The 22,893-nt window shown below is 43.6% G+C and overlaps 2 protein-coding genes across 2 annotated transcripts in view; one reads left to right on the forward strand and one right to left on the reverse strand.

Annotated features, from left to right (window-relative positions):
* The window catches only part of CAMK1 (calcium/calmodulin dependent protein kinase I), a 30,955-nt gene extending 27,485 nt beyond the window's left edge, over positions 1–3,470 (forward strand). The window contains exons 8-12 of the mRNA XM_088134500.1: positions 86–198; positions 302–380; positions 1,208–1,295; positions 1,622–1,718; positions 2,279–3,470. Of these exons, the coding sequence (XP_087990626.1) occupies positions 86–198; positions 302–380; positions 1,208–1,295; positions 1,622–1,718; positions 2,279–2,343 (442 nt within the window). The 3' untranslated portion in view covers positions 2,344–3,470. The remainder of the gene's footprint in view (positions 1–85; positions 199–301; positions 381–1,207; positions 1,296–1,621; positions 1,719–2,278) is intronic.
* A 458-nt stretch (positions 3,471–3,928) lies between these two features.
* On the reverse strand, positions 3,929–22,597 carry OGG1 (8-oxoguanine DNA glycosylase). The gene is made up of 7 exons (XM_007425391.3): positions 22,149–22,597; positions 14,441–14,814; positions 13,104–13,283; positions 10,000–10,181; positions 8,992–9,139; positions 7,135–7,184; positions 3,929–5,818 (listed from the first exon to the last, which is right to left on the reverse strand). The coding sequence occupies exons 1-7, from the start codon at positions 22,376–22,378 to the stop codon at positions 5,714–5,716; spliced, it is 1,269 nt and encodes a 422-aa protein (XP_007425453.2). The 5' UTR covers positions 22,379–22,597; the 3' UTR covers positions 3,929–5,713.
* Between the last annotated feature and the right edge of the window lie 296 nt (positions 22,598–22,893).

Raw genomic sequence — 22,893 nt, forward strand, 5'->3', positions numbered from 1 at the left:
GTTCCCAATCTGTATTCCCCTCCCTGCAGCATGGACCTCTAGATTTTATAGTCACGCATGACCTATCCCCCCTCTTTTATCTCAGATTGTGTGGGTATCCCCCATTTTACGATGAGAACGATACCAAGCTGTTTGAACAGATCTTGAAGGCCGAATATGAATTTGATTCTCCCTACTGGGATGACATATCGGAATCAGGTGAGGGGAGAGGCATCTTACTTTCTCTGAATGCCCAAATCAAGTAACATTCTGTAGGTGCTGTAGTGGCACAGTTTGCTCCTCATCTTCTTTCTGCTTCCAGCCAAAGATTTCATCCAACATTTAATGGAGAGAGATCCCAAGAAGCGATTCACTTGTGAGCAAGCACTACAACACCCATGGTAAGAATTAAAAAATGGTTGAGCCATTTGGCTTTTGAACCTTAAACAGGGTTGGTGTGGCTTTGGTGTCTTTCTGTATCTTTATTCCTTTTCTCATGTATAGTAGCTCCACTGCCCCTCATCCATACCTGCCACTCAGGCCAGGGTTTTTTCCTTCTGATGTTCTGTTTGCCACAGTCAAATTTCAGATAAAGCATACTGCTTAAAGAAACACATATTCATGAATACTTAGTATACGTTATTACAAACTGCTGATCTCAGTCTCCCTAAAATTTAATTATTGATATAGGTGATTACATGGCTATTTTTGTCCGAAGCCACTTTGGAATGCGCTCTCAGATACCCATCTAAGGGTGTTCAGATTATCAGCTGGCAGAGAGTGAAAATATGCAGGAAGAATAAAAGCCAAGTGTTACTTGATTTAGAGAAATAGAAGTGCCCATGCACTTATTCCTTCTCCCCATGATGCCCTTTCCTTGTTAATGCACAAAGTCTCCTATAATGGAGTTCTCAATTTCATTTGGAAATTGGAAGTTGGAAAGTTTTATATTAATTCTGCATGCTCTATTTTGTTGGCAGAATTCTTATCTTTATTGCATAATTTGGTGTACTTTGAGTGTGTTATATTTAAAACATACAACCTAAAATAAAGCCCTGTAAAAATAAATGCTAAACTGACCGCAACATAGGTAACCCGATGAGCTTCTTTGGGGACCTTATCCACCAACTGTGGTAACACCACTAGTCTCTCTTTAACAGCGGGCCCCCTTACCTCTTATGGAAGTGGGGTGTCTGTCAACAGGAATGAATGTTTTCCCTCTTCTCAGGATTGCTGGAGACACTGCGCTAGATAAGAACATCCATCAGTCAGTCAGTGAGCAGATCAAAAAGAACTTTGCCAAAAGCAAGTGGAAGGTGAGGACGCCCCAAAGATGCTATTTTATTATTCCGGTGCTTGTTTTGTTTAACATTTATACCCCTCTCCTTCCCAAGCTTCCTCTTCCTCCCAAATGATGAAGAATGGCATGGACATCAAGTGGGGGAAGGCCGATAACCGTTATAACTTAAGTGATGTTCCTAGCTGCATTCCTGTCTTCCCCAGCACCAGTTCTTGGCAGCGTTGAATGCAGGGGAAGGAAGCAAAGGAGTTATTCTTAAAGTTTTGCTTGATTGCTGAAAAGTTTGCTGCAAAGTGGCATTTGTCTTGTTTTTTTTAATTTTCTCTCATTTCTCCCATTTAGCAAGCCTTCAATGCAACAGCTGTGGTGAGGCATATGAGGAAGCTACAACTTGGAACCAGTCAAGAAGGTCCTGGCCAAGCCATGCAGGAGAGCAATGGTGAGAGGTTAGGAGTGTCTCTGTGTGGCCTTTCTCCTCAAAGTCCCCTCTTCCATTGTGAGCATTGATGTCTGTCGGCCAGTGGTGACAGCAGTGCTATATTTGATCTTTATTTTTGAGCCTATTTGTCATGCTGCCAAAACTCACAGATAAAACTGATCACGCTGGGGACCAGTCACACAACTCACATAGTTAGTTACAGCTGGGCCAGCACCTGGAAGAAGAACCAGGTCTTCAGGACCTTCTTACCTTCCTAAGCCATCCCATTCTGAAGATCAGCTCAAGTCAATAGGAGCTTCTATGTACATCATAGTCCCAGTGATGTACACATGGGGTATTTAGTTCATTTTATGTTGTTCATAACAAATGTCTCCTTAAAACACATTCCAAAGATAGAGCTAAAGTACCATATTATCAACCATGGAATGAATCTGGTCACTAAGCACAGAAAATAGGGACTGGGTAGGTTCCCTTTTTTGAACCTGTGGAAGCACTGGAATCGTCTACTTTCTAGTTAATCTGGTCTTGATTATCCTTTTCTCCCCCTTTGTCTTCTTCAGGCTCAGCTACTAATAGCAGTGAGGAATCCTTGGGGAATGGCTCTCATCGCCAAACTCAGGACTGAACATTCACCAAAGGCAGAGGACTATAGATGGCAGAGCCAGCAGCAATCATAACCGAGTGGGCAGTCCCAAGCCCAGCCCTCCCATCCTGTTGTAAGAAGAGCTAGGGAAGGGTCTGGGACCACCATCACATCTTCCCAGCAAAGTACGACTGAGTCCCATTATAGGGGAATGGAACTTGTCCTCTATTTAGTGGCATTCTCCAGAATCTGGAAGTGGAGGCTAGTACTCTCTAAGCCACACACTTCCCTGGAGATGCTTTTTCCTCTCCTGCTCCACCCCCCACCCCGTTGGCCACACCAACAAGACCCATCCTGAGCCCTATGCTCATTCCTCATCTGAAGCCAGCAGTAATGTCATCCTCTTTGGCCCATCATGTGAGTGGCTAGGTCTTGGGAAGAAGTATTCAAGATCCCTCTGGATTTTTGCAGCAACTACTCAAGTAGGAGTTTGATTTCCAACTGTGCACACAATCTTGTGCTTGAGGAAACCAATGAGAAACCCTGCTTCTCCCACATGACCCAATCAAGCAGACCCCAAGGGATGAGGACATACACGGTAGCTGGCACTTGGCTCAGTTGCGTGCAGTGTTGGAGAATAAAGTTTGTTTGTTTGCAGAGAGAAGTTTGGAGTAGCTTGTAGCCTTCCACAACAAGGACTTGATCTATTGAAGTTTCTCCAGGAGTAGAAGCTGTTTTTCTACAGTCAAGGAATATAGAAGCTAAAGAAGCTTTCCTACTGCCCTCTGGATGTGAGGGGCCATGGCTATCCTGAGTGATGGTTTATGGGATTTGATCTCTGAGGACACTAGAGTAGATTGAGCTGTACTGAAGGGTCATTGCTTTCTTGGGGCCAGCTGTGCCTCTTCCAATGTCATTTGCCAACTCTGGATAAAGACTGGTAATGTTTTAAGAGTGGTCATTTTATAGCACTATGGCTGTCCTCTTACAGAGTTACCCAGACTAGAAAAAAATTGTAGCAGTTTTGCAGGTGGTCACATTGTGAAGTGGGGAAAAGCCAGCTGGGATCATATATTTTCAATAATCCCTGGCAGTTGTAAAATTATTCTTAATATTTTGTAGCTAGTGGGGTGGGTGGGGCTTAAAGTAAGAATAAACTCATAAATGTATGTATGTCTCTTTCACTTCTCAAAGTTGCATGAAATAGGAGAGGGTTACTGGGAGATTGAGTTTGACAATTCCTAGCATGAGAAACCTCCTAGTGAAGATACCACTGACTACTCTTAAAATGTTCTATCTGTCTTCATCCACAGTAGTCCTGGGGCCATTTATCTGGTATAACTAGGGCTTCTCCTGCCTGATCTGAAACCTCATAGCTCATAATTTTGTCTTGTTGACCTTTTCTTCCACCCTCTTGGTTCAAGAGGAACTTCATAACGTTTCTACGCTTTTGCTTGTTCTTGTATTAAAAAGGAAGCACGCAAGGCTAGCCCCACTCCAGGTTTGTCAAAGGCTGGCCCCAAAAAGGGGAAACTGCCATAAATTGGCTGCCTGAGATGAATGCAATCAGGTTGTAGGCACACTTTTAGGATCCAATGTGAAGGGACAAACAGTGCTAGAAGAGTCCTAAGGGACAAACCAGCATTGTTTTATTATGATTGATACAGCACTTAGAAATAACTTTAGAAGCACTTTATAAAAGGATAAAAATAAGTAGATCTTTGCCCCAAACCACTAGAAAAGGTCAAAGACAAAAGAGAGAAGTGGGCTTGGGTAACAGAGACGATATAATGGTTTCCTAAAACAGTACACAATAAAAGCAGGCCACAGCCAGACCAGGTTGCACACTTTAAAAGTCTCTGTTCTGATAGTGAGATTCAAGGAAATGTTGCCTGAAACCAGAAAAGTGCTCAGCTAGGCTGCAGCATGCTCATTATTTGGGTTTAGGAGCCTAATTTACAATTTCATTATAGAAATGGAGAATATTAATGAAGGAGAGAAAAGGTAGGGTATTATAGAGGATTGAATATTAGGTTTAGCATTCTGAATACATGGGGCAGCAAAGAAAATGGGAGGAGCTGTTGAGTCACATATACATAAGCAAACACATAAGTGGAAAAGAGAGGAGGGCTGTTTTACAAGAATAAGGGGCTTGCTCAGCAACTAGATGAGCATCAAGACATCAAACCAGACTTAATTCTACCTAACTCTAGACTTCAGACAAACGAAATATCTTTTAAAACAGATTCCTGTTAATGCTGGGTTTTGGCACAATACTGTAGCCATTTCAGTAAACCACCTGGAAATCATCACTATCTCCAATGACCAGTTCCCTCCTTTAGAATATGATCACCAGCACAACACAAATCAGCTGGAGGTGGTCTTCACTTATAGGGCAACCCCACCCATCTACTCAGGTGCAAGCCACTCTAAGTTCAACAGGGCTTTTCTCCAGGTAAGTGGGTGAAAAACTGAAGCAATGGAGCTAAGTTAGGTAGAATTAAGTTACTCCATGGGACGCAGTCTTAATACAACTGGTGCCAAAGGCTGAACATGTTCTAAAACACTAGCATCCTGAGGTAGCCAACTTTGAACTGTGGGGATCCCTCTTTTCTTAGCTAACAGTCAAATGATGGAGGCGTCATCTACCACAAAAAGTGAGCCCATCACAAGCAGCCTCTGTGAATGGATCTAGCATTACAGAGTGTGTGCAGACCGACACCTCCACATACACCGTTTTATAAATGAGAGACCAAGAGAACTTGGCAATACAACCCACTCCCTCCTTTTAAAGCGGAATATGTTTTAATTGGATGGGATGCCGTTAAGCTACCGGTGACATTTAGCAGACCGAATGTGTCAGCTGGAATTCCTTGGGGGATCAGGGCAAAGCCCACCCAATTCCTGCCTACCCTCAGACAACTGTTAGCAACATCACTGGCAATTCAGGAGAGTCCAGACTGCCCTGGCTGATACTTGCCACCTCTTTCCAAACACCTGTGCATGGGACATTCTAACGAGATGGCCCTGAATTAGAGCAAATGAATCTTGTCTGGCCTGCTTGAAAAACTGCCTGATGCCCAATACTAATGTACAGCAAGCCTATTTCACTTACAAAAGTCACAAGGAAGTGGGGGAACATTCTACTGTTTACAATACATGGCAGCTACATGAGAAGCTTATGCTACAAGCAACTCTGGTGGGAAAAAGACAAAAAAATTAAAAAGGAAAAGTAGTAGCAGCTGTTTGAGGAGCCCCACAACATACAGCTGCCTCAGTCTTTTTCAGCGGCTCAGGCAGAATCCTTATTCTTAGCGTGGTGGTTTCCCTCTGGCTCCAGCCCTGAACAGGGAAGGCCTTCTTGCTTGCCTGAATCAGTCACACAAATAATGTTGAGCTGCAAGAGAGGTTACTATGTCAAGGTGGAATGGCTGCTCCTGGCAACTTTGATGCAACGGTGCTTGGCATCTGGATCTGAGGACTCTTGGTTCTTCCTTAGGTCAGCACAGAACAGGACCTGACAAGAAAGGGAAAGGGCTGGATGGCACAAAGGCTTACAGATATTGAGAAAATGGGCCATATAAGGCATGACTGCAAACATGCAGGTCACCTGGGGATGGCAGCTAGGAGGAGAATTTTTTCCTGTGTCTCACTGCTGCAATCTAATTCAGATTTTTGCAGCCCAGATATATGCACTAATATAAGATGAGGGAGTACGGAAAAGTTTAGGATTAATGTCCTTATACCCTATCCACTAGAAACTGTATTCCCTTCTCCTAATTCCTATCTCTAATTCCTGAGATAATCACTGGACCTTTGGAGCCACTGTCAAGTGGTCAAACCATGAACTGCAGAGCCAAACAACATTCCTCTCAATTTCTTTCCATCATCCACCTGATCTGCCTCTAGCTGGGAAGTTGGGAAGAGAAAGTTGGGAAGAGAAAGTGGGAGCTTGAGGCCATCAGTGTTCATCAGGGTCACTGGAGAAGGCTTTAGTATCACCCTCCAGGAATCTCCATCATGGCTGCTCCTGTCTTGGTATATAGAACTGGAGGAACAAAGGGGGCTGTGCGAGGGGGCGTATCTACACCTGGATGGAGGTGGAAGGAAGAAAGGAAGGATCTGGATGGAGGTGGAAGAGGGATGGAGGGAAGGAAGGAAGGAAGGAAGGAAGGAAGGAAGGAAGGAAGGAAGGAAGGAAGGAAGGAAGGAAGGAAGGAAGGAAGGAAGGAAGGAAGACTGACTGACTGACTGACTGACTGACTCTCGATCTGTAAGACAGTGAGAGGGAGAAGAATCTACCTATCCTGATCCACTGTCAGTTTTTGTTTTTTGTCTTGAGTCTAACTTGACTCCTAGCAACTACATAGAGAAGTCCATACAATTTTTAGGCAACATTTTCAGAAGGGGTTTGCCACTGCCTTCTTTCTAGGGCTCTCAGAGAACAACAAGCTAAATCACCCAGCTGGCTTCTGGGCCCAAGGGAGGACTAGAACTCATGTTTCCTCTCTCCTAATCCATGTCTTAACCACTGGACCAAACTACTATCCACTAATTCAGCCCCAAAAGACTCCCCAATCATGACTATGTCCCACCACTAGATCATGATGTCCCATATCTACCTTGAGGAATAGAAGCTTGCTTTAAAAAATGAGAGTTCAGATACTTGTGTTGCTGAGCTATGTACTCTATATCAGTTCTGCATTTTGCTAATATAAGGACAGAAAGTTTATGCACCATATACAGAGATACGTTCTCCCAGCCTGGCATCTGACCTCTTTACACCTACCTCTGGCCACAGTGGGCAAAGGGGAAAGCAATTTGCACACTCACCGCTTGCGCCCATCCAGAATATGGTCCCCAAAGGCTGCGGAAGAAGTTCCCTGAAGGCAAAGTGAATTTAAATTAGGATGTGGCAGACAAGACCACATAGCTTGAAAAATGGAATAAGGGTTCATTTCTTGAGATAGCTCATATCCCTTCTCATATTATTGTATTTCAGTTCTAGGCGTCTGCTGGAGGGGAAATTAAAGATTTAACAGGACTTGTATCAAGCTTTAAATATCTATGGGTGGTTTTGAATGCTTCTAGACTGCTAATGGAAATTTCCTGTCCCAGAATGTCCAGAGGACTACCACTGCTATTTTAAGTTTTTTCCAGACTAGAGGAGGCTATTACAGACTTTTTTCCCCCTTTTATTGTATTGTTAAGGTTTATATTTATATGGTTTCAATGCAGTAATGTTTATATAACATTCTATTATTTAAGAAGCTACTGAATATATAACATTCTATTATTTAAGTAGCTATTGAAAATAGAAAAAGAAAAGTAAAACTTCTATCAATATTAATTACAATTTAGGATGTCAATATTACAAGCATAAAATTATTTGGCTTCTCATCCAAGAGGCTATTACATACTTGAAGCTCTTAATGTGTTGGAAGGTTAGCCCTTGGTACATTTTCTTTATGAAGCTCAACTGGGCCTTTTCTCTAACTTTATCCCTCTGAAGCTCATTCAGGCTAGGCTTTTAGGAACTGTTTTCCAGGAACCTCAGTGTGTCCCAAATGCTGGATTACAACTGAAGGCAGGTGCAGTGGAAGACCAGGTATGGTGGTCCATATTTAGCTTAGCTGCTGACCAGAGTTATCCTTCCTTCCACCAAGACCACCCTCTGTAATGCTACCTGGTGGATAGGAAACTTCATGGAAATGAAGTTTACTGGAAAAAATGCTATTTATAATTGCTGTGTGGCATATTGCTTCCAGTAAAGCTAATGGCCTCTTGTCCTGCTGGAGATTTCCCAGAGCTTATCATTGACCACTATGGGAAATAAGATGTGGTTGAAATAGGTCTGACTCACCACAGCCATTTTGACATATATGTTTTCTGAAATGCATTCCTGGACCAGTAGGCCTTGTTCAGTCACCCATGCCTTAGTCACCTCTCGTTTGGATTACTGCAATGCGCTCTACATGGGCCTGCCCTTGTAGACCATCCGGAAGCTGCAACTGGTCCAGAATGCAGCACCACGCACAGTTTTGGGTGTCCCATGGTTCACCCAAATAACACCACTGTTGCATGAGCTGCATTGGCTTCCAGTAGCTTTCCGGGTGCAATTCAAGGTGATGGTTATCACCTTTAAAGCCCTACATGGCACAGGGCCAGGTTACTGGTGGGACTGCCTCTCCCTGAAGGCATCTGCCCATCCTACTAGGTCAGATAGGGTGGGTGTGCTCCAGGATCCCTCTCTTAAATGGTGCCATCTGATGGAACCTCGGGGGCATGCCTTCTCAGTGGCCATCCCAGTCCTTTGGAACAGCCTCCCACAGGAGATCAGAGGGATCCCTACCCTTTTAGCCTTTCAGAGGGCTGTGAAGACCTGGCTCTTCCCCTAAAATTGGGCTAGGATGTGGGGTTAAGCTGTGAGGATGTTTGGTCTGGCGCCTGGGAGGAAGGATATGTTTTTAACTATGTTTTATGGATTGTAGTGAGCTGCCTAGAGTCATTGTATGAGATAGGTGGCCATACAAGTCCTGTAAGTAAGTAAGTAAATAAATAAATCTGAAAGTTTGAAACTTGACACAGAGATGGAAGCAGTGAGAATGATTCCCAGTGTAAAAGGGAAACCCAAGATGGTCTTACGCTTCAGCTCACAAGCAAGCAAAACCCATTCCAAAGCACCCTCACCAATCTCTCGATGGACACGCTCCGTCACGCTGCGGGCCCCCATGCCCAACTCTTGACCATAGTAACGTTTGGCAACCTGCCATATATGGGTGTCCACCGGTACGGCTTCAGCTTTGTCCAACGCCATGAGGCACACACAGTCGGCCACCTGCAAGGGAGAAGAAGAATGTTGCACCACAGCAACGTTTATCAAATTTGTATGCTACCATATTCTCTATATTGCTGATATAACAGTAAATAAGAGTTCCAAAAATGTCCACAGTAATGAAAATACCATATGACATATTAAAATAAGTCCATTTTAATCACAGCAACAAACAATAGTAAACACAGATAGCATGATCCCAACTTAGACCCCAAATACTCTTCATAAGAGCTCCATCTTTACCAGCTTCTAAAAAGTTACTAAAGGGGAGGCTAATCTAACTTCTAGGGGGAGGCTGATCCACAGGATAGGGGTCGTTACAATGACTCCAGGCTTCAACTCCCCTTGCCTCATGAACATGGGAAGCCACCAAGTTTTTCCCAGGATGAACAAATCAACAGGTTTATTCTGATTGAAGAATACATCTGTCATTGTTTGATTATCAGAGATAATCAGATGTGGGGCCAGGGAAGGGGGTTTGGCCTTCAGCAAAAATGGGGCCTCAAATTTAGGCACTTGCTCTGTTTTTATTTTTAAAAAAGAGTTCAGTTACAGTCCACTGTTTTGTTGGGGCCTCAAATTGAGGCCCTTGCTATGTTTTTAGAGTTAAATGTAAAACGGCTTTGTTTCACAAGTGGTCATTTTTCATTTTTATTATAGCTAAGGCCTCAAAGGTTGGAAGTGGCCTGAATGTTTCTGGATCTCTGGGAGGCCTTGGTGGCCTCCCACAGCAAAAGCGAAGCTACCTCAAGCCCTTCCTCACAAACCAAAACTACGTGTCCCCAAAACAGGCACAGCCAATTAGCCCACACACTTTGGCTAACCAGAAAAACAGTTAGGGAGGGGGCCTGGCTCATGCTCACCTTGACTCCCACTCCAGGAAGGGTGCACAAGGCGTGCCGAGCCTGCTCATAAGGGACGGTGCGCAATTGCTGTAGGCCGGTGGCACCACCGAGAGTCTTCAGAACAGCGCGGGCGCTCTCACTAATAAACCGTGCCCGATAACCAAACCCCAGGTCCCTCAGCCGAGCCTCTGTATCTGCTCCTGCAACGGTTCACCCAAAGAAACGAAGACATGAAACCAGATCCAGAAATAATTCTATTTTCAGCAAGAATAGGCAGTGCCACTTCAGTCAACTAATGCCTGACGAAGAGATATAAGACAGCTTACAGTTCAGCTGCAGAAGGAACAATAGAGCAACACCATCGTTTTATCAAATTGACCTACACCCAAGTAAGAATTTAATCCTCAAAGGAATAGTCCTAGGCACTTTTGTCCTAACCTTAGTATCTGCTGCATACTCACCAAGTCTCCCAACAGACTGTTAACCAGCTCTTTCTTAAAGGAGAATAAATTCAGAATTTTCCTTTAGCAAGCAAATAGAATTTTTGCTGCAGGATGGACCTTTGTAGCTCATCTCGGGGACGTATTTTCTCATAACTTGTTTCAGTTCCCTAAGTTACCAGTGACTTGGTTCCATCCAAGCAATGAGTAAGGACTATTAGGCAATGGTGCTAATGGACAGTGCATCATGTCACTCTTCATGGCACAAATGTCTTTACGCATCTAACAAAACTGCAAGTATCCTTGTACAAACTGCCCAGTCAAAGGCTCGAAGGATCTTTCAAGGAAGGTTTATGAGAGTTTGGTTTATGAGAGTGGTGCCTTCTCCCAGTCCATTCATTCTTTCTATACCATTGATTGTTGGTGAGAAGAGTAGCCAGCGTCAAAAACCAACGGCGGATATCTACGTTCCCAGCAATTGACAACTGCGCTTTTAAGCTAAGCCTTCAGCACTTCTATGTGCAATCTTACATTGACTTTTCCTTCAGATCAATGTCCACTTGGGTGTATTCATCCTTTACAAGCCTGAATTGCCAATGGTTTCCTTATCCTTGCTGAGTCGTGTTCCCAAGCACTTAAACATTTCTTCAGCTATATGACCTATAATAAATTAAGAGATCTTGAATAACTACTGAATCGCTCTTAAGAGAGTCATATCGAGATGGCGTACAGAACACATTGCTATTAGGGTTTTCCTAGCTGCAGATTGCTGAAAAACGTTGGTACTCAGTGGTATATGAAGTGTAATAATAATAATAAGTGAGAAGTCCTGTTGGGATGGAAATGATGACTACAAATAAGGTATGTGGAGGTTTAATTTATTTTATTTTTTACTTATGCCCTTTATTATTTCAGAAATAGGCCCTCCATGATTTAAAGCAGGACTATAGTAAAATTGCACGTTGAATCAGCTAGCCCTGTGACCCTGGAATGGACACAGATAACGGAAATCAGACATCTATCCCTCCTTAAGAGTATGAATGGAGTAGTGTGAAAGGAGGAAGTCACAATCATACTGAAACAGCTCATCTGAAACAGGAAGATCACCTCCTAGGTTAACAGGAGTGCTCTCACACTCTCGTCTGGCATTCTCAAAGCAGTCCAAAAGTTGCTGGACATCAGCTAACAGCTTCCCTATGTGTGGTGAAAGGAAAACACCAACCTCTGTGTGAGAAAGCCCTAGACCCAGAGTATGAATACCTGCAGACTCAATGCTTGCTAAGCATAAAGGTTGCTTGGAAGAAAGGACAGGTGTGAGGGTTGGAGAAGAAGGATGAGGGAGATGGCAGATGCCAGAGGATGACAAGGAGAAGCCTGCAGAAAGCATCTACTGGATTACCTGATCAGGCTTATTAAATAAACTCCTCCACCCTTCTGCGCTGTCTGGCTGGGACTCAGCTTTGCCCAGGCAGAGAGGACAGATGGTTCCTCTTGCTTGAAAGCCTTCCTCAGTGGGAGGGAAGGGGCCAGAGACTTCTCAAGGAGTTACTTATACAGCCATAGTTGAGGCTGGAAGACTTACTGTTAGTGTGAGAGCAGGAGAACAAGCCTCAATCTGCTGCCTCCAGATCCATTTACTTCCTTGGTCAGTTATTTTATGTTAAGCTTTACTGTGAGTTCTTAGCTTGGACTGCTGAGGTTCCAAAAAGTCTGTTTTTGTTTTCAGCCCCTGGCCCTGAATGCTCAAGAGCCTGGGAAGAATAAACTTCCACAGGTTCTCTACATCTTGGAAAGTCCCATGTTTGCTTTCTGTTACTTGCAAGTCAGCTCCTGTAATGGTACGTGGGAATGACCTTGGAAGACAGGGGAAAGAGCTGCAGCCAGGGAAATGGTCGGATAAGAGGGAGCTTAGCCCTCAGCAGGAATGTGAGTGTGGCAAACATCTCAGAAGGGACCCTCCGTAGTTTCTTGGGCTGTAAAGATGACAGGGGAGAAATATACTTTTAGTCTTTCAAGATTCTGTTAAGGTAACTTTACAATAAAGTAGAGCTAGTTCTTCTGAGTGTGCTTCTTGTCTAGACCACCTCACAAGGCTGACAGCTCCCCACCTCTCTGTCTACAAGGGTCTCTGCCACATTATGCTTTTCTGCCTCACCCCAAGTTATCCCCACGCCAAAATTTTCAAACTTACTTGGCGTAGCTACCAAAACCCAGATTATTTGGGAGCAGGCATGGGGCTGGGCAGCCTCACCCAAGGGGGTCCATTTTCTAAACCTGAAAGTGCTCCAGATCTCCTTGCTCTCAGCCAATGGCCAAGTCAACCTCTTGCGTGCTCAGTGGCCACAGCACAGAAGTGCTCCTCTGTTGCCTCCCATACTGTCTGTCTTTCCCAAGCACATAATAGGTAGAAAAAAGCAAGGAAATTAATGGAGAAAAACACAGGTTTTGTAACAATAAATCCAACCTTTTTGAAATGTAGGTTTAAGTTGTGCAAAACAGATGCAGTTATATTAGCATTGCATGATAAATATCTGTTCCACAGTTACAGTCTTTTGACACAGAGAAGAGCATTTTTTTAATGTGTCCTTTTGGGAACAGGACAGGAAGCAAAGGAGTTAGACACATAGAAGGATGCTTTGTTGAGGGAAAGGCAACAAAGCAACTTAGCTGCCTAAGGTTTACCTGCCATTGCTTGCAATGAGGGAAATGCATGATAAGTCTTGGTGTCCAGCTGGCAGAGGCGGCGCCCAAAGGCCTGGCACAAGTGTTGAATCATGTTGGTGATGCGTGACAAGTGGTTGTTGGAAGTGCAGATAAAGGAGAAGAGGCATTCCACTGGGTCCTGCCGCAGCACCCTTACGCCTGGAGGAAGAAAGAGCCAGCCAAGCACTCAGTCGACTCTAAAAACTTGAAACCTAGCAGTTATTGGGATTAAGTGGGATGAGCACTTAGCGCCCAGCCCTGCAAGCACTCTGTGGGATTCATTCCTGGGGTAGAGCACCACTGGGACATTGGACCTGACCTGAGAAGCAGATTCAGCATTCCATCTTGGCTGGTCAATGCCAGGATGCAGCCTTGGGCCAGAAGCTCTCTCCACTGAGCTGAAGCATCACTCCCTAGGGCCACCAGATTCCCCTGTGCAGGAGATGAGGAGTGATGAGTGATGCTTGCTGCCTCTTCCTGCATGGAGGATAACCTGCTTGCACTTGGGTGCAATAGCAACCGAGACTGCAGGTTTGCTCCATCGACACTTTTTTCTTCAAAAAGAGAAAGACTCTTGCAAGAGTCGCAGGAGAAAGGGAAAGGCTTTGAAGGAGGGAGAGAGGCCCCATTTGAGGCCCTGCAGGTTCATCTGTAAATTATTTTCCCAAGATTCTCAGTTAAAATCAAAAGTACCTAACCCTTAACATGATTTTAAAAAGTTGACAAATGTGCAGGATGAAATTTCAGAGGTAACCTCTTTGCAGGGAGGGAAGAGACTGAGTTAAAGCTTTGGGTAGGCTTTGAGACCTCACTACTATCTTCCTATCACCAGTCATGTATTTTATGTTTAAATTAACCGAGGAATTCAGTTTTTATTGGTGCTGAATTATAAGATGGTTTCTGATTTCTGGATTTTCATAGTACTAGCAGTAAGAGCTAGATGTCCATGTAGGAATCAGAGGAATCTCTGGGCAAGAACGCCTCACTTCAGGGTCACTTGTCTGCCCATTTTCAAATCTCCCTCTGCCAGACAAGGACAATGTTTGTTCCCTAAAGTGAATAAAAATAAAGACATTTAAGAATGCAAATCCTGCATCAGATTCTATGAGAAATCTTGCACTCTTGATATCACAAGATACAGCTTTGCTGCTGGTCAACTACTCTCAGCTAAACAAAACATCACATTGTTCTATTTCCTGAAAATAAATGCTTGTGCACAAATTAGGATATTGCACTATTTCTTCATCATGTAAAAAACCATGTACTTTTCTTACAGCAATACATCACTCTCCAGTGTTATTTCTTAGTTCGCCTACCTGGGAATTTAACGGCTACTTCCCGGAAGTGCGAGTCAACGAAAGACCAACCCTGGTATAAGGCAGATACATTTACATGTAGCTGGAAATAGTCCTGGAGGATCTGCGAAGGAGTCAACCCATCTATTCCCCGAGCCAGCTCTCCTGACAAATGGCTGCCCGAACGTTCGCTGGTCCCAGCACGACTAGGGTCAGGATGTGTTTGCTTCCTGCTCTTCTTCAGGGGGGGTTCGGAGAGGCATTCTTCCTCTCTGCTACCCTCCTCCTTTTCCTCTTCATGCAAGGTGTACCAGAGTTGTTCCTCAGACTGAGTGAGGGTCCAAACCCGTCCAGCCAGCACGCCAGTCCAGTAGCCGGGGCTGGTTTCAGACCACCTGAGAAAATCACAGGCTTGGTTAGCAGCAGAAACAGCCAAGTGTCACCTAAAAAGGCCATCCAGATCCTCCAGTCAATACCTCATTTCTCAACTTAGTTGCCACATTTCTTAAAAATGAGGTCACCTATGAAAAATGTCTGAGTCACGATTCACCAGAATAACAAAGTCTGCACTAGAACCACTCTGGTTTGGGTCCCAAAATAAGTTAATAGTGAAGTTCATAAAAGGAACATTTCAAATCTCATGTCTTTTCTCTCAAACTTCTCTCAAATGATACAAGGGCAGCCCCCTTCCATTCTATGAAGAAGTTTTCTAAAATGGCTATAGGGGGAAATGAGGGAATGAGAAACTTTCCTAACTTTCCTTCAGGTTGTGTGCAATTTAAGTATTAACAATTATATTAGACCAGTGTTTCTCAACCTTGGCCACTTGAAGATGTGTGGGCTTTAACTCCCAGAATTCCCCAGCCAGTTTCCAGGAAACTGGCTGGGGAATTCTGGGAGTTAAAGCCCACACATCTTCAAGTGGCCAAGGTTGAGAAACACTGTATTAGATTGCAAGATGGTACAATGTAGCAGTACTGCTAAGTGAACTTAAGGGCCAAGTTAATGAGAGAAAAACACAGCATGCCTATAAACCTCTAAGCAAGAAAAAATGAAATGGGAAAAGAAAAATTGGAAGTTTCCTATAACTAACGAGCCTGTTTTTGAACTACCTCAGTAGCGTCTCTTTGTACAGCAGCTCTCTCCAATCAACCCTGATCAGCTATCTGATCCTTTTGAACAAATAACCAGTGATAGAAGCTGGGTCTTTCTGTGTAAAAAGCATCATGTGCTCTACCATTAAGTAATCCCTTCCCCAAACATCACTTCTAATGGATATTATTATAAGAGTTATTACTTCCTGCCTTTCATCCAAAGAGCCCTCAAAGAGGTGAACAATATAAATTATTATCAATTAAAATGCAATTACCATGATCAGTCACGCAATTCAAAAGGCATGGTTGGAAGGTACACTCTTAATTCCTTTACTGAAAATGGAAGGAGTGAGAACTAAATTTATTTCTGGGAGAAGTGCACTCCATTGCTTGCAAGTGACCAAGGAGAAGCTCCTTTCCTGTACATCCCACAGTTGGGCCTCTGAGAACACAGGGAACTTTAAAAGAGTTTGCCCAGATAATGCAAAAAGATTCATACACATTTATACCCCACCTTTTTTCCAAGGACTTCAGGGGAACATGCAAGGGGATTTTTGCATCTGGACAATGCTCCAGTGAGAACTGTATGTTGAGAGAAGTGACTGGTCCACAAAGTGCCACAATTGAAGTAAGATTTGAAATCAGTATTTGAATTCCAAGTCCAGGACTCTTAAATGTTCTTCTACACTGTTTCTCTCCTGACATCTGTCTCAGTATTCCTATGTGTTCCTTCCCCAAGATTCTGATATTTCAGGGTGCAGTGTGATTTCTGTATTTATAGCTACAAAACATACAAATAAAATAAAACCGAGGTTCAGACTGAATCTTGTTATAGTGTCTAAAGAGTTTCAGAGTGTGGTTGGGAGCCAACATATGCAATATGTCACTTCAGAGAAACAGCATCAGAGACCTCTGCATACCACTTGTTAGCTTGGACATTATATATATTTCAGCCTACACTGTAGCATAATCCATCTTCCTGGGTGCACATCCAAGTACTTCTAATACCAAATATACTCTACTAAATACTATCATTAGCAAAAATGCTTAAATGCCAATGTTTTTCTTAGCTTTACTATCAGTAAGAACCTTAAAGCGTAACATCCTTGTCAAGGGTAGTTAAACTATGAAATTTGCTGCTGACAGATCATTAAATTAGATCTTTTTAAAGGGGGAACAGACAAATTGAACAAGAGCTAATGATGAGAACTGTGGAGAGCTGATTGCCCTGATGACTGACTCTCTGCTTCCTACTGAGGAAGCAGAGAGTGTAAGAAGAATAAAAGGCTCTCACATCTGAAGTAACTTCGCTGAGTGGCCCGGGAAGTCTGATGGAAGAATTTAAGTGGGAATCCCTAACAAATTCCCTGTAAGTCAAGAGAAAGCCTGGGAAGAGATAAAGACCTTTCTACTGGTAGTGCCCTAAGAAGAGAAAGGTGAAGATGAAAATATAGGAGTCTGCAAGCTTGTGGCATGTTTGTTTTCCTTGCCCCAAACATGACTTATATTCGCAGTAAACACAAGTTCATGGCAGTCCTTGAAGAAAACTTCAAAGGATTGGAACAGCAAATCACCACATTTCAGTGATAAAAAAAGACAGGGATTTATCACTTCAAAGAAAGAAGGCCCCAAAACAAAAACTGATAGAGGATGTAACACTCCCTAAAGTAAATGCTGCCCCCATTCACTTTCTTCCAGAGGTCTCTTGTTGTACAGATTTACTTGGGAGGAGGAAAGTAGCAAACCTCGTGCCTTTGCTTCCTTTCATTTTCTGTAGCTTAGTCAGGCAGGGAGATGCATGCTAAATTTAAAATCCTTTAAGGATGAGTGGGCTTATTTAATAAGAATGTACATCTTTATTATGTACACCAAGGTTAAGCCAAATGGAGCTGCTCTTCCTCTTGTTGAAAGTTCACCTAAGAAAAGGAACCCTTCCCAATTATTCCCACTAATAAATGGTTGCCCAGAATTTTATTTTTCTGGACTTTGATTGTCTCTTTGAAATCTATTATCCAGATTTCCAGTAAAGGAATAAATGTACAGAAATGTATTCTGTAACCAGAAATAATTAATGTAGCTATACATAAAGCTTAGTGAAGAACTGAAGACAAAAAAGGGCACATATATATGGAAAGAAGGCTGGGTCACAAAAGCTGAGACAAATAGCCTGAACTGTAAAATTAGTATCACAAAATGAGCTGAGATTAACAAAGGATGCTAAAAGTAACAAGAAGAGCTTCTTCAGATTTTTTTTTTTTTTAAAAGAGAACATGTTCCTGCCTTTACAAGTGGTCAGTAAAGGCAGGAAAATGTTAATAGTTATCAAAAAAGGCCAATAATTTGATTGTTAGTTTAATAGGTCTTCCACCAGCGAGAATCAGTGAGAAATTGTGAGAATCAGGATGAAAGGGCAGGATTGAAGGCTGAGACTGTTAGAAATGTGGTTGGGGATACCTTTTAACCTTGAATGAGTTTAAATTTCCAGGGCCAGATAAATTGCATTCGAGGATACTCAAGAAACTAGCTGAAAGTCAAACCTTTATCTTTCAGAAATCCTGGAGAATGGGTGAAGTGTCTGGAGGAGAAGAGATGTTATCTCTACCTTCATAAAAGAGAAAAGGAAAATCCAGCAAACAACAGAGCAGTAATATTACATCAACATCTGAGAAGATTATAGAACAAATCATAAGGAAATCAATCCGTAAGCACCTTGAAAACAATGCAGTAGGTACTTGAAATCAGCATGGATTTATCAAGAACAAATCCTGCAAATTTATCCTTGTTTTATGTTTTGATCAGGTAGCTTCTCTGTGGGAAAGCTAAAGACATACAGTAATGTATCTTGATTTCAGCAGCATATGACATGGTGATGAGCAAAGTAGTTAAGTATAGGCTAGATTACATGATAATTAACTGGATATGTAGCTGGCTTGAAAATCAAATAATATTCATCAATGGTTTCTCATCATATTGGAGTCTGATATCAAATGGGATGCTGCAACAATCAGTCTTGGGTCCTCTATTCTTCAGTATTTTTATTAATGATTTAGATGAATAGGTAGAGAGAATGTTTATCCAACTTGCAGATGACACAAAATTGAGTGGGGTAACTAATAGCGCTGCATATTGATCCAGATTTGAAGGGGAAAAGGTGATTTAGAGCAGGCACGGGCATTCATCTTGTTCCCACTGGCATCTCCTTATATCAAATATTTCTTTCCCTGAGATCATGCAGTTTTATTTCTAGAAGACAGAAATAAAATTCAATATGATTTTAATATAACCAAACTACAGATAGTCCTTGCTTAGCAACCACAACTGGGACCCACAGCTCTGTTGCCAAGCAACACGGTCATTAAACGAGATATCATGTGACTGCAACAGACTTATGACCTCACTTCTGCTGCAGTTAAGCGAGACATCACATGTCCGCAACTTACAATTTTACTCCAGGCTTCTCCATTGACTCTGCTTGTCAGAAGCTGGCTGTGAAGGTCACAAATGGCAATTGTGTGACCACAGGATGCTGTGACAGTAATAAACACTCACCAGTTGTGAAGTGCCCAAATCTTGATCACATGACCGTGCAGGTGCTGCAATGGTTGTAAGTGCAAAGACCAGTCATAAAATTACTTTTTCAGCACTGGCATAACTTCAAACGGTTGCTAAAAGGGCAGCTGTTAAGCAAGGACTATGTGTAATAACAACTTGTACAAAGGTATAACAACCAGCCTCAAAACTGATAATGAAGATATCAAAGTTATCTTCATTAGTGATGATAACTAAGGAACAAGCAGTAAGTAAAGGAACAAGCAGTCAAGATCTATGCCACTCAGTAGAGGAGCCATGAAGGCCTTGGAAAAGATATTCAAATGCCGTGATGTGTCTATACTTACAAAGATCAAAATTGTGCAAGCCATGGTATTCCCTGTGACGTGCTATGGAAGTGAAAGTTGGACCTTGAAGAAGCAGGATAGGAAAAGTATTGATGCTTCTGAACTTTGGTGTCGGAGAAGATTCCTGAGAATATTGTGGACAGCCAAGAAAACAAACTGATGGATCATCAAACAAATCAACCCAGAGTTCTCACTCAAGGCCCAAATGACCAGGCTCAAATTATTCTACTTCGGACACATGATGCGAAGACCCAGCTCTCTGGAAAAGGCTCTAATACTGGGAAAGGTGGAAGGAAAGAGAAGAAGAGGACAACCAGCAGCAAGGTGGATGGATTCAGTTATAGTGGCTATGAGTGCACCGTTGGAAGACTGAAAGACCAGGTGAGAGACAGATTGTCATGGAGAAAATCTATCTATGTGGTTGCTAAGAGTCAGCACTGACTTGATGGCACATAATCAGTCAATCAATGATTTTAACAGAAAAGAGAAATGGGCTGAAAGTAAAATAAAATTTAAAAGAGACAAATCAAATCAACAGTTACAGGATGGAGGAATGGTATTTGTAAAAAAAGACACTGGAATAACAGTTGATTTCAAACACATACGAGCCAGCAGGGTGATCTGGCTATAAAAAAGGCAAATGCAATTTTACACTGCATCAACAGAAGTATAATTTCTAAATCATGGGAAGCAATTGTTCCTCTTTATTTTGCTTTGGCCAGCTCCCTTTGTGAGAACTGTGTCCAGTTTGGGATACAACACTTTAAGAAGGATTCAGAGAAATTGGAGAGACATGGAAGACTGAAGGAGCTGAGTGTGTTTAGCCATGAGAAAAGATGACTCAGGATATGATAGTACTTTTCAAATACCTGAAAGAATGTCACAGAGAAAGCCAAAATTTATTCTTTCTCATTCCAGAATGCAGGACACTGCAGAAAGGATTTAAGTTTATGAAGGAGAGGTGCTCATTGAACATTAGGGGGGGAAAACTTCCTAATAGGAAGAGCAGTTTGACAGTGCAACCAACAACCCAGAGAGGTGATGGGCTTCTTTTCATTGGGTGTGTTCAAATGGGAGACTAGACCTCCTCTATTAGGGATTCTTTCATTTAGATTCCTGTACTGAGCAGAGAGAGAGCCAGTTTGGTGTAGTGGTTAAGGCACCAGGCTAGAAATCGGGAGACCGTGAGTCCTGCCTTAGGCACGAAACCAGATGGAGGACTTTGGGCCAGTCCCTCTCTCTTAGTCCTGGGAAGGAGGAGGAGGCAAGGGCAAATCACTTCCAAAATCTTGCCAAGAAAACTGCAGGGACCCGTCTAGACAGTTGTCCTATCCAGGTAGTCACCAGGAGTCAACACTGACTTGAAGGCATGCGCATACACACACACACACACACAACACACACACATTGAGCAGAGGACTGGACTAGATGGCCCGAATGGCACCTTTCAAATGTACGATTCAGGGAAGATTGGGCTATCAGTGGTTTCTAGTCTTCATAGCTGCATAGGTCCTGCAGAGTCAAAGAGAGCAAGCCTTAAATCACATTTGATGGACTGCAACAATAGTAGAGAAGTACTTCTCCAGTTCTGCCGATGAGCTCCCAGATGCAACTGGTCAGTCACACAATGCTGGGCAAGTTGCGGCTTTCACCTGATCCAGCAGATTTTTTGTAGGCCTGTAAGTGATCTGTGGAGTCCTTGGTGCTCTCTAAGCTTGGTTGTTTGCTTGCAGATGTTTCATTACCCAACCAGGTAATGAGTGCTAAGGAGAAAACCACACCCCCACCAACCATGGCAGGGAAAGCTACTGTATATAAACAGGGAGCAAATCCCACACTCACAAGCACTGATGTTACCTAGTTGGGTAATGAAATGTCAGCAATCAAACAACCAAGCTCAGAGAACACCGAGGACTCCACAATTCAATCCTGAGCTGCAGATATTCTCTTCTATTGTAAGTGCTCTCTCAGGTTCTCTTACAATACAATAGCAGCATAAGAGAATTCAGAAAGCCAATGGCTGTGCCAAAGGGGAAGGATTGGAGCTGTAGTACAACTCAAGGCTTTAGCTCCACGAAGGCAAGAATTATATGCAGAAATCAAAAGGACTGAATTGATTCTACTGATCGATCCTGCTTAGAAGAATTAGAGGAGCTTTCTAAATGTAATGGTACTGTGGCTTTGGGGGAGGGAGGAAAGGGGGAGCACCATTAGCAAATGCAAATGGTAGCCCCTCCCTCCCCCCCAAAAACCCAAATGAGTGCCATCACCTCTTTGCAAAAAGAAGGAACGACAGCCATCCTTCTTACAAGTGGGGATGAACAAAAAAAGGAAGGGTGGTTGTGGATGGTGGAAAGAGCCTGCAGGAGCATTGCTGCACAAGGCAGAACGCATGCAACGTTACGAAGAGAGCTTTGCCATAATCTCTCGCTCTTTTCCCCACGTAGACTCGCGCGCGCGCGCGCCTGCCAGGGTTTCCATGCATTCAAAGCGCAGCTTCCTTCATCACCGAGCCTCCATGCACCCAAGAGTTGCACTACCCTGGGGCGTCGCCAAGAGGCAGAAAGGCGGCAAACCCAGAGACGGGCAAGCAAAAAGGCACCAAGGAGAAGCCGCCCAAGGGACGCGGAGCTCGCGTTAAGGGAGAAGGGGCGCCGCGGACAGGCAGGGGCAATTCAAGGGGGATGCTTTTGAAAAGGTTGCAATTCCTGGCTGGGAGCCGCCAGGGGGCGCACTAACCGGAAGGTCTGTCCGCCACAGAGTACCAGGTCGAGGCGGAGTTCGGTGCGCGGGCAAGGCAGGGAGCGCCAGGGAGTCGCTCGAGGCAGCGGGGTCGGCCGGGCGTTCATGTCGTCCCTTCTGTTGTGGCGGCCCTTTTGGAGGAGGCGGGGATGGCTACGCTCCGGCCGCAGCGGCTGCTGCAGCAGCTTGGCGCAAGACCCGTACCTCCGAGCCCGTAAAATCACCATAGAGAACGGCTACTGAATTTAGAGGAGGGGCCGCGCAGGGGTAGAGCGGAGCCACCGCTTGCCGCTCTAGGCTACGAGGCGCTCTTTGTAGTCTGTTTGGGCGGAATCCCGGGTCTTCTGCTCAGAAGGAGTCCTTCCTGTCCGGGGTTAAGGCTGGGCGGGCGCTAAACGAGGTCTTCTGGAATGACAGCGTTGCAGAGCGGAGGGGGAAAGAAGTGGCCCCTTCGGTGGAGAATGGAAGTGGAGCTACCGTTATCTGGGCTGCAGAAATCAGGATGATCAGTAGATGGCAGCACAATGTTCTTTTAACTGGATACTGTTCAGTATAACCATGGGTTTAAATATCTAGCAGGAGTTCCAGCAATTAATTATTTTTTAAAAATGGCAAAATGCAAGCACCCTCTCAGTCATCCTGTTAGGACATCTTGATAGGCCCGGGGGAGACTGTTGTTATTCTGAGGCTTTTATTCTTGGTTGCCTTATCTTATCTTATCTCATCTCATCCTTTTTTCTTT

The sequence above is a fragment of the Python bivittatus genome, unplaced genomic scaffold, assembly GCF_059951505.1.
Source record: "Python bivittatus isolate LINGU-HERP-01145 unplaced genomic scaffold, Pbiv_v1 ctg000080_np1212, whole genome shotgun sequence".
NCBI lineage: Eukaryota > Metazoa > Chordata > Lepidosauria > Squamata > Pythonidae > Python > Python bivittatus.

Coding starts and splice junctions, on each gene's coding strand:
- OGG1 (XM_007425391.3), bottom strand. CDS start 22,378: ATGGTGATTTTACGGGCTCGGAGGTACGGGTCTTGCGCCAAGCTGCTG. Junction 7,185..8,991: donor GCGTGTCCATCGAGAGATTG/GTGAGGGTGCTT, acceptor CTTTGCCTTCAG/GGAACTTCTTCCGCAGCCTT. Junction 5,819..7,134: donor ATTCTGGATGGGCGCAAGCG/GTGAGTGTGCAA, acceptor CTTTCTTGTCAG/GTCCTGTTCTGTGCTGACCT.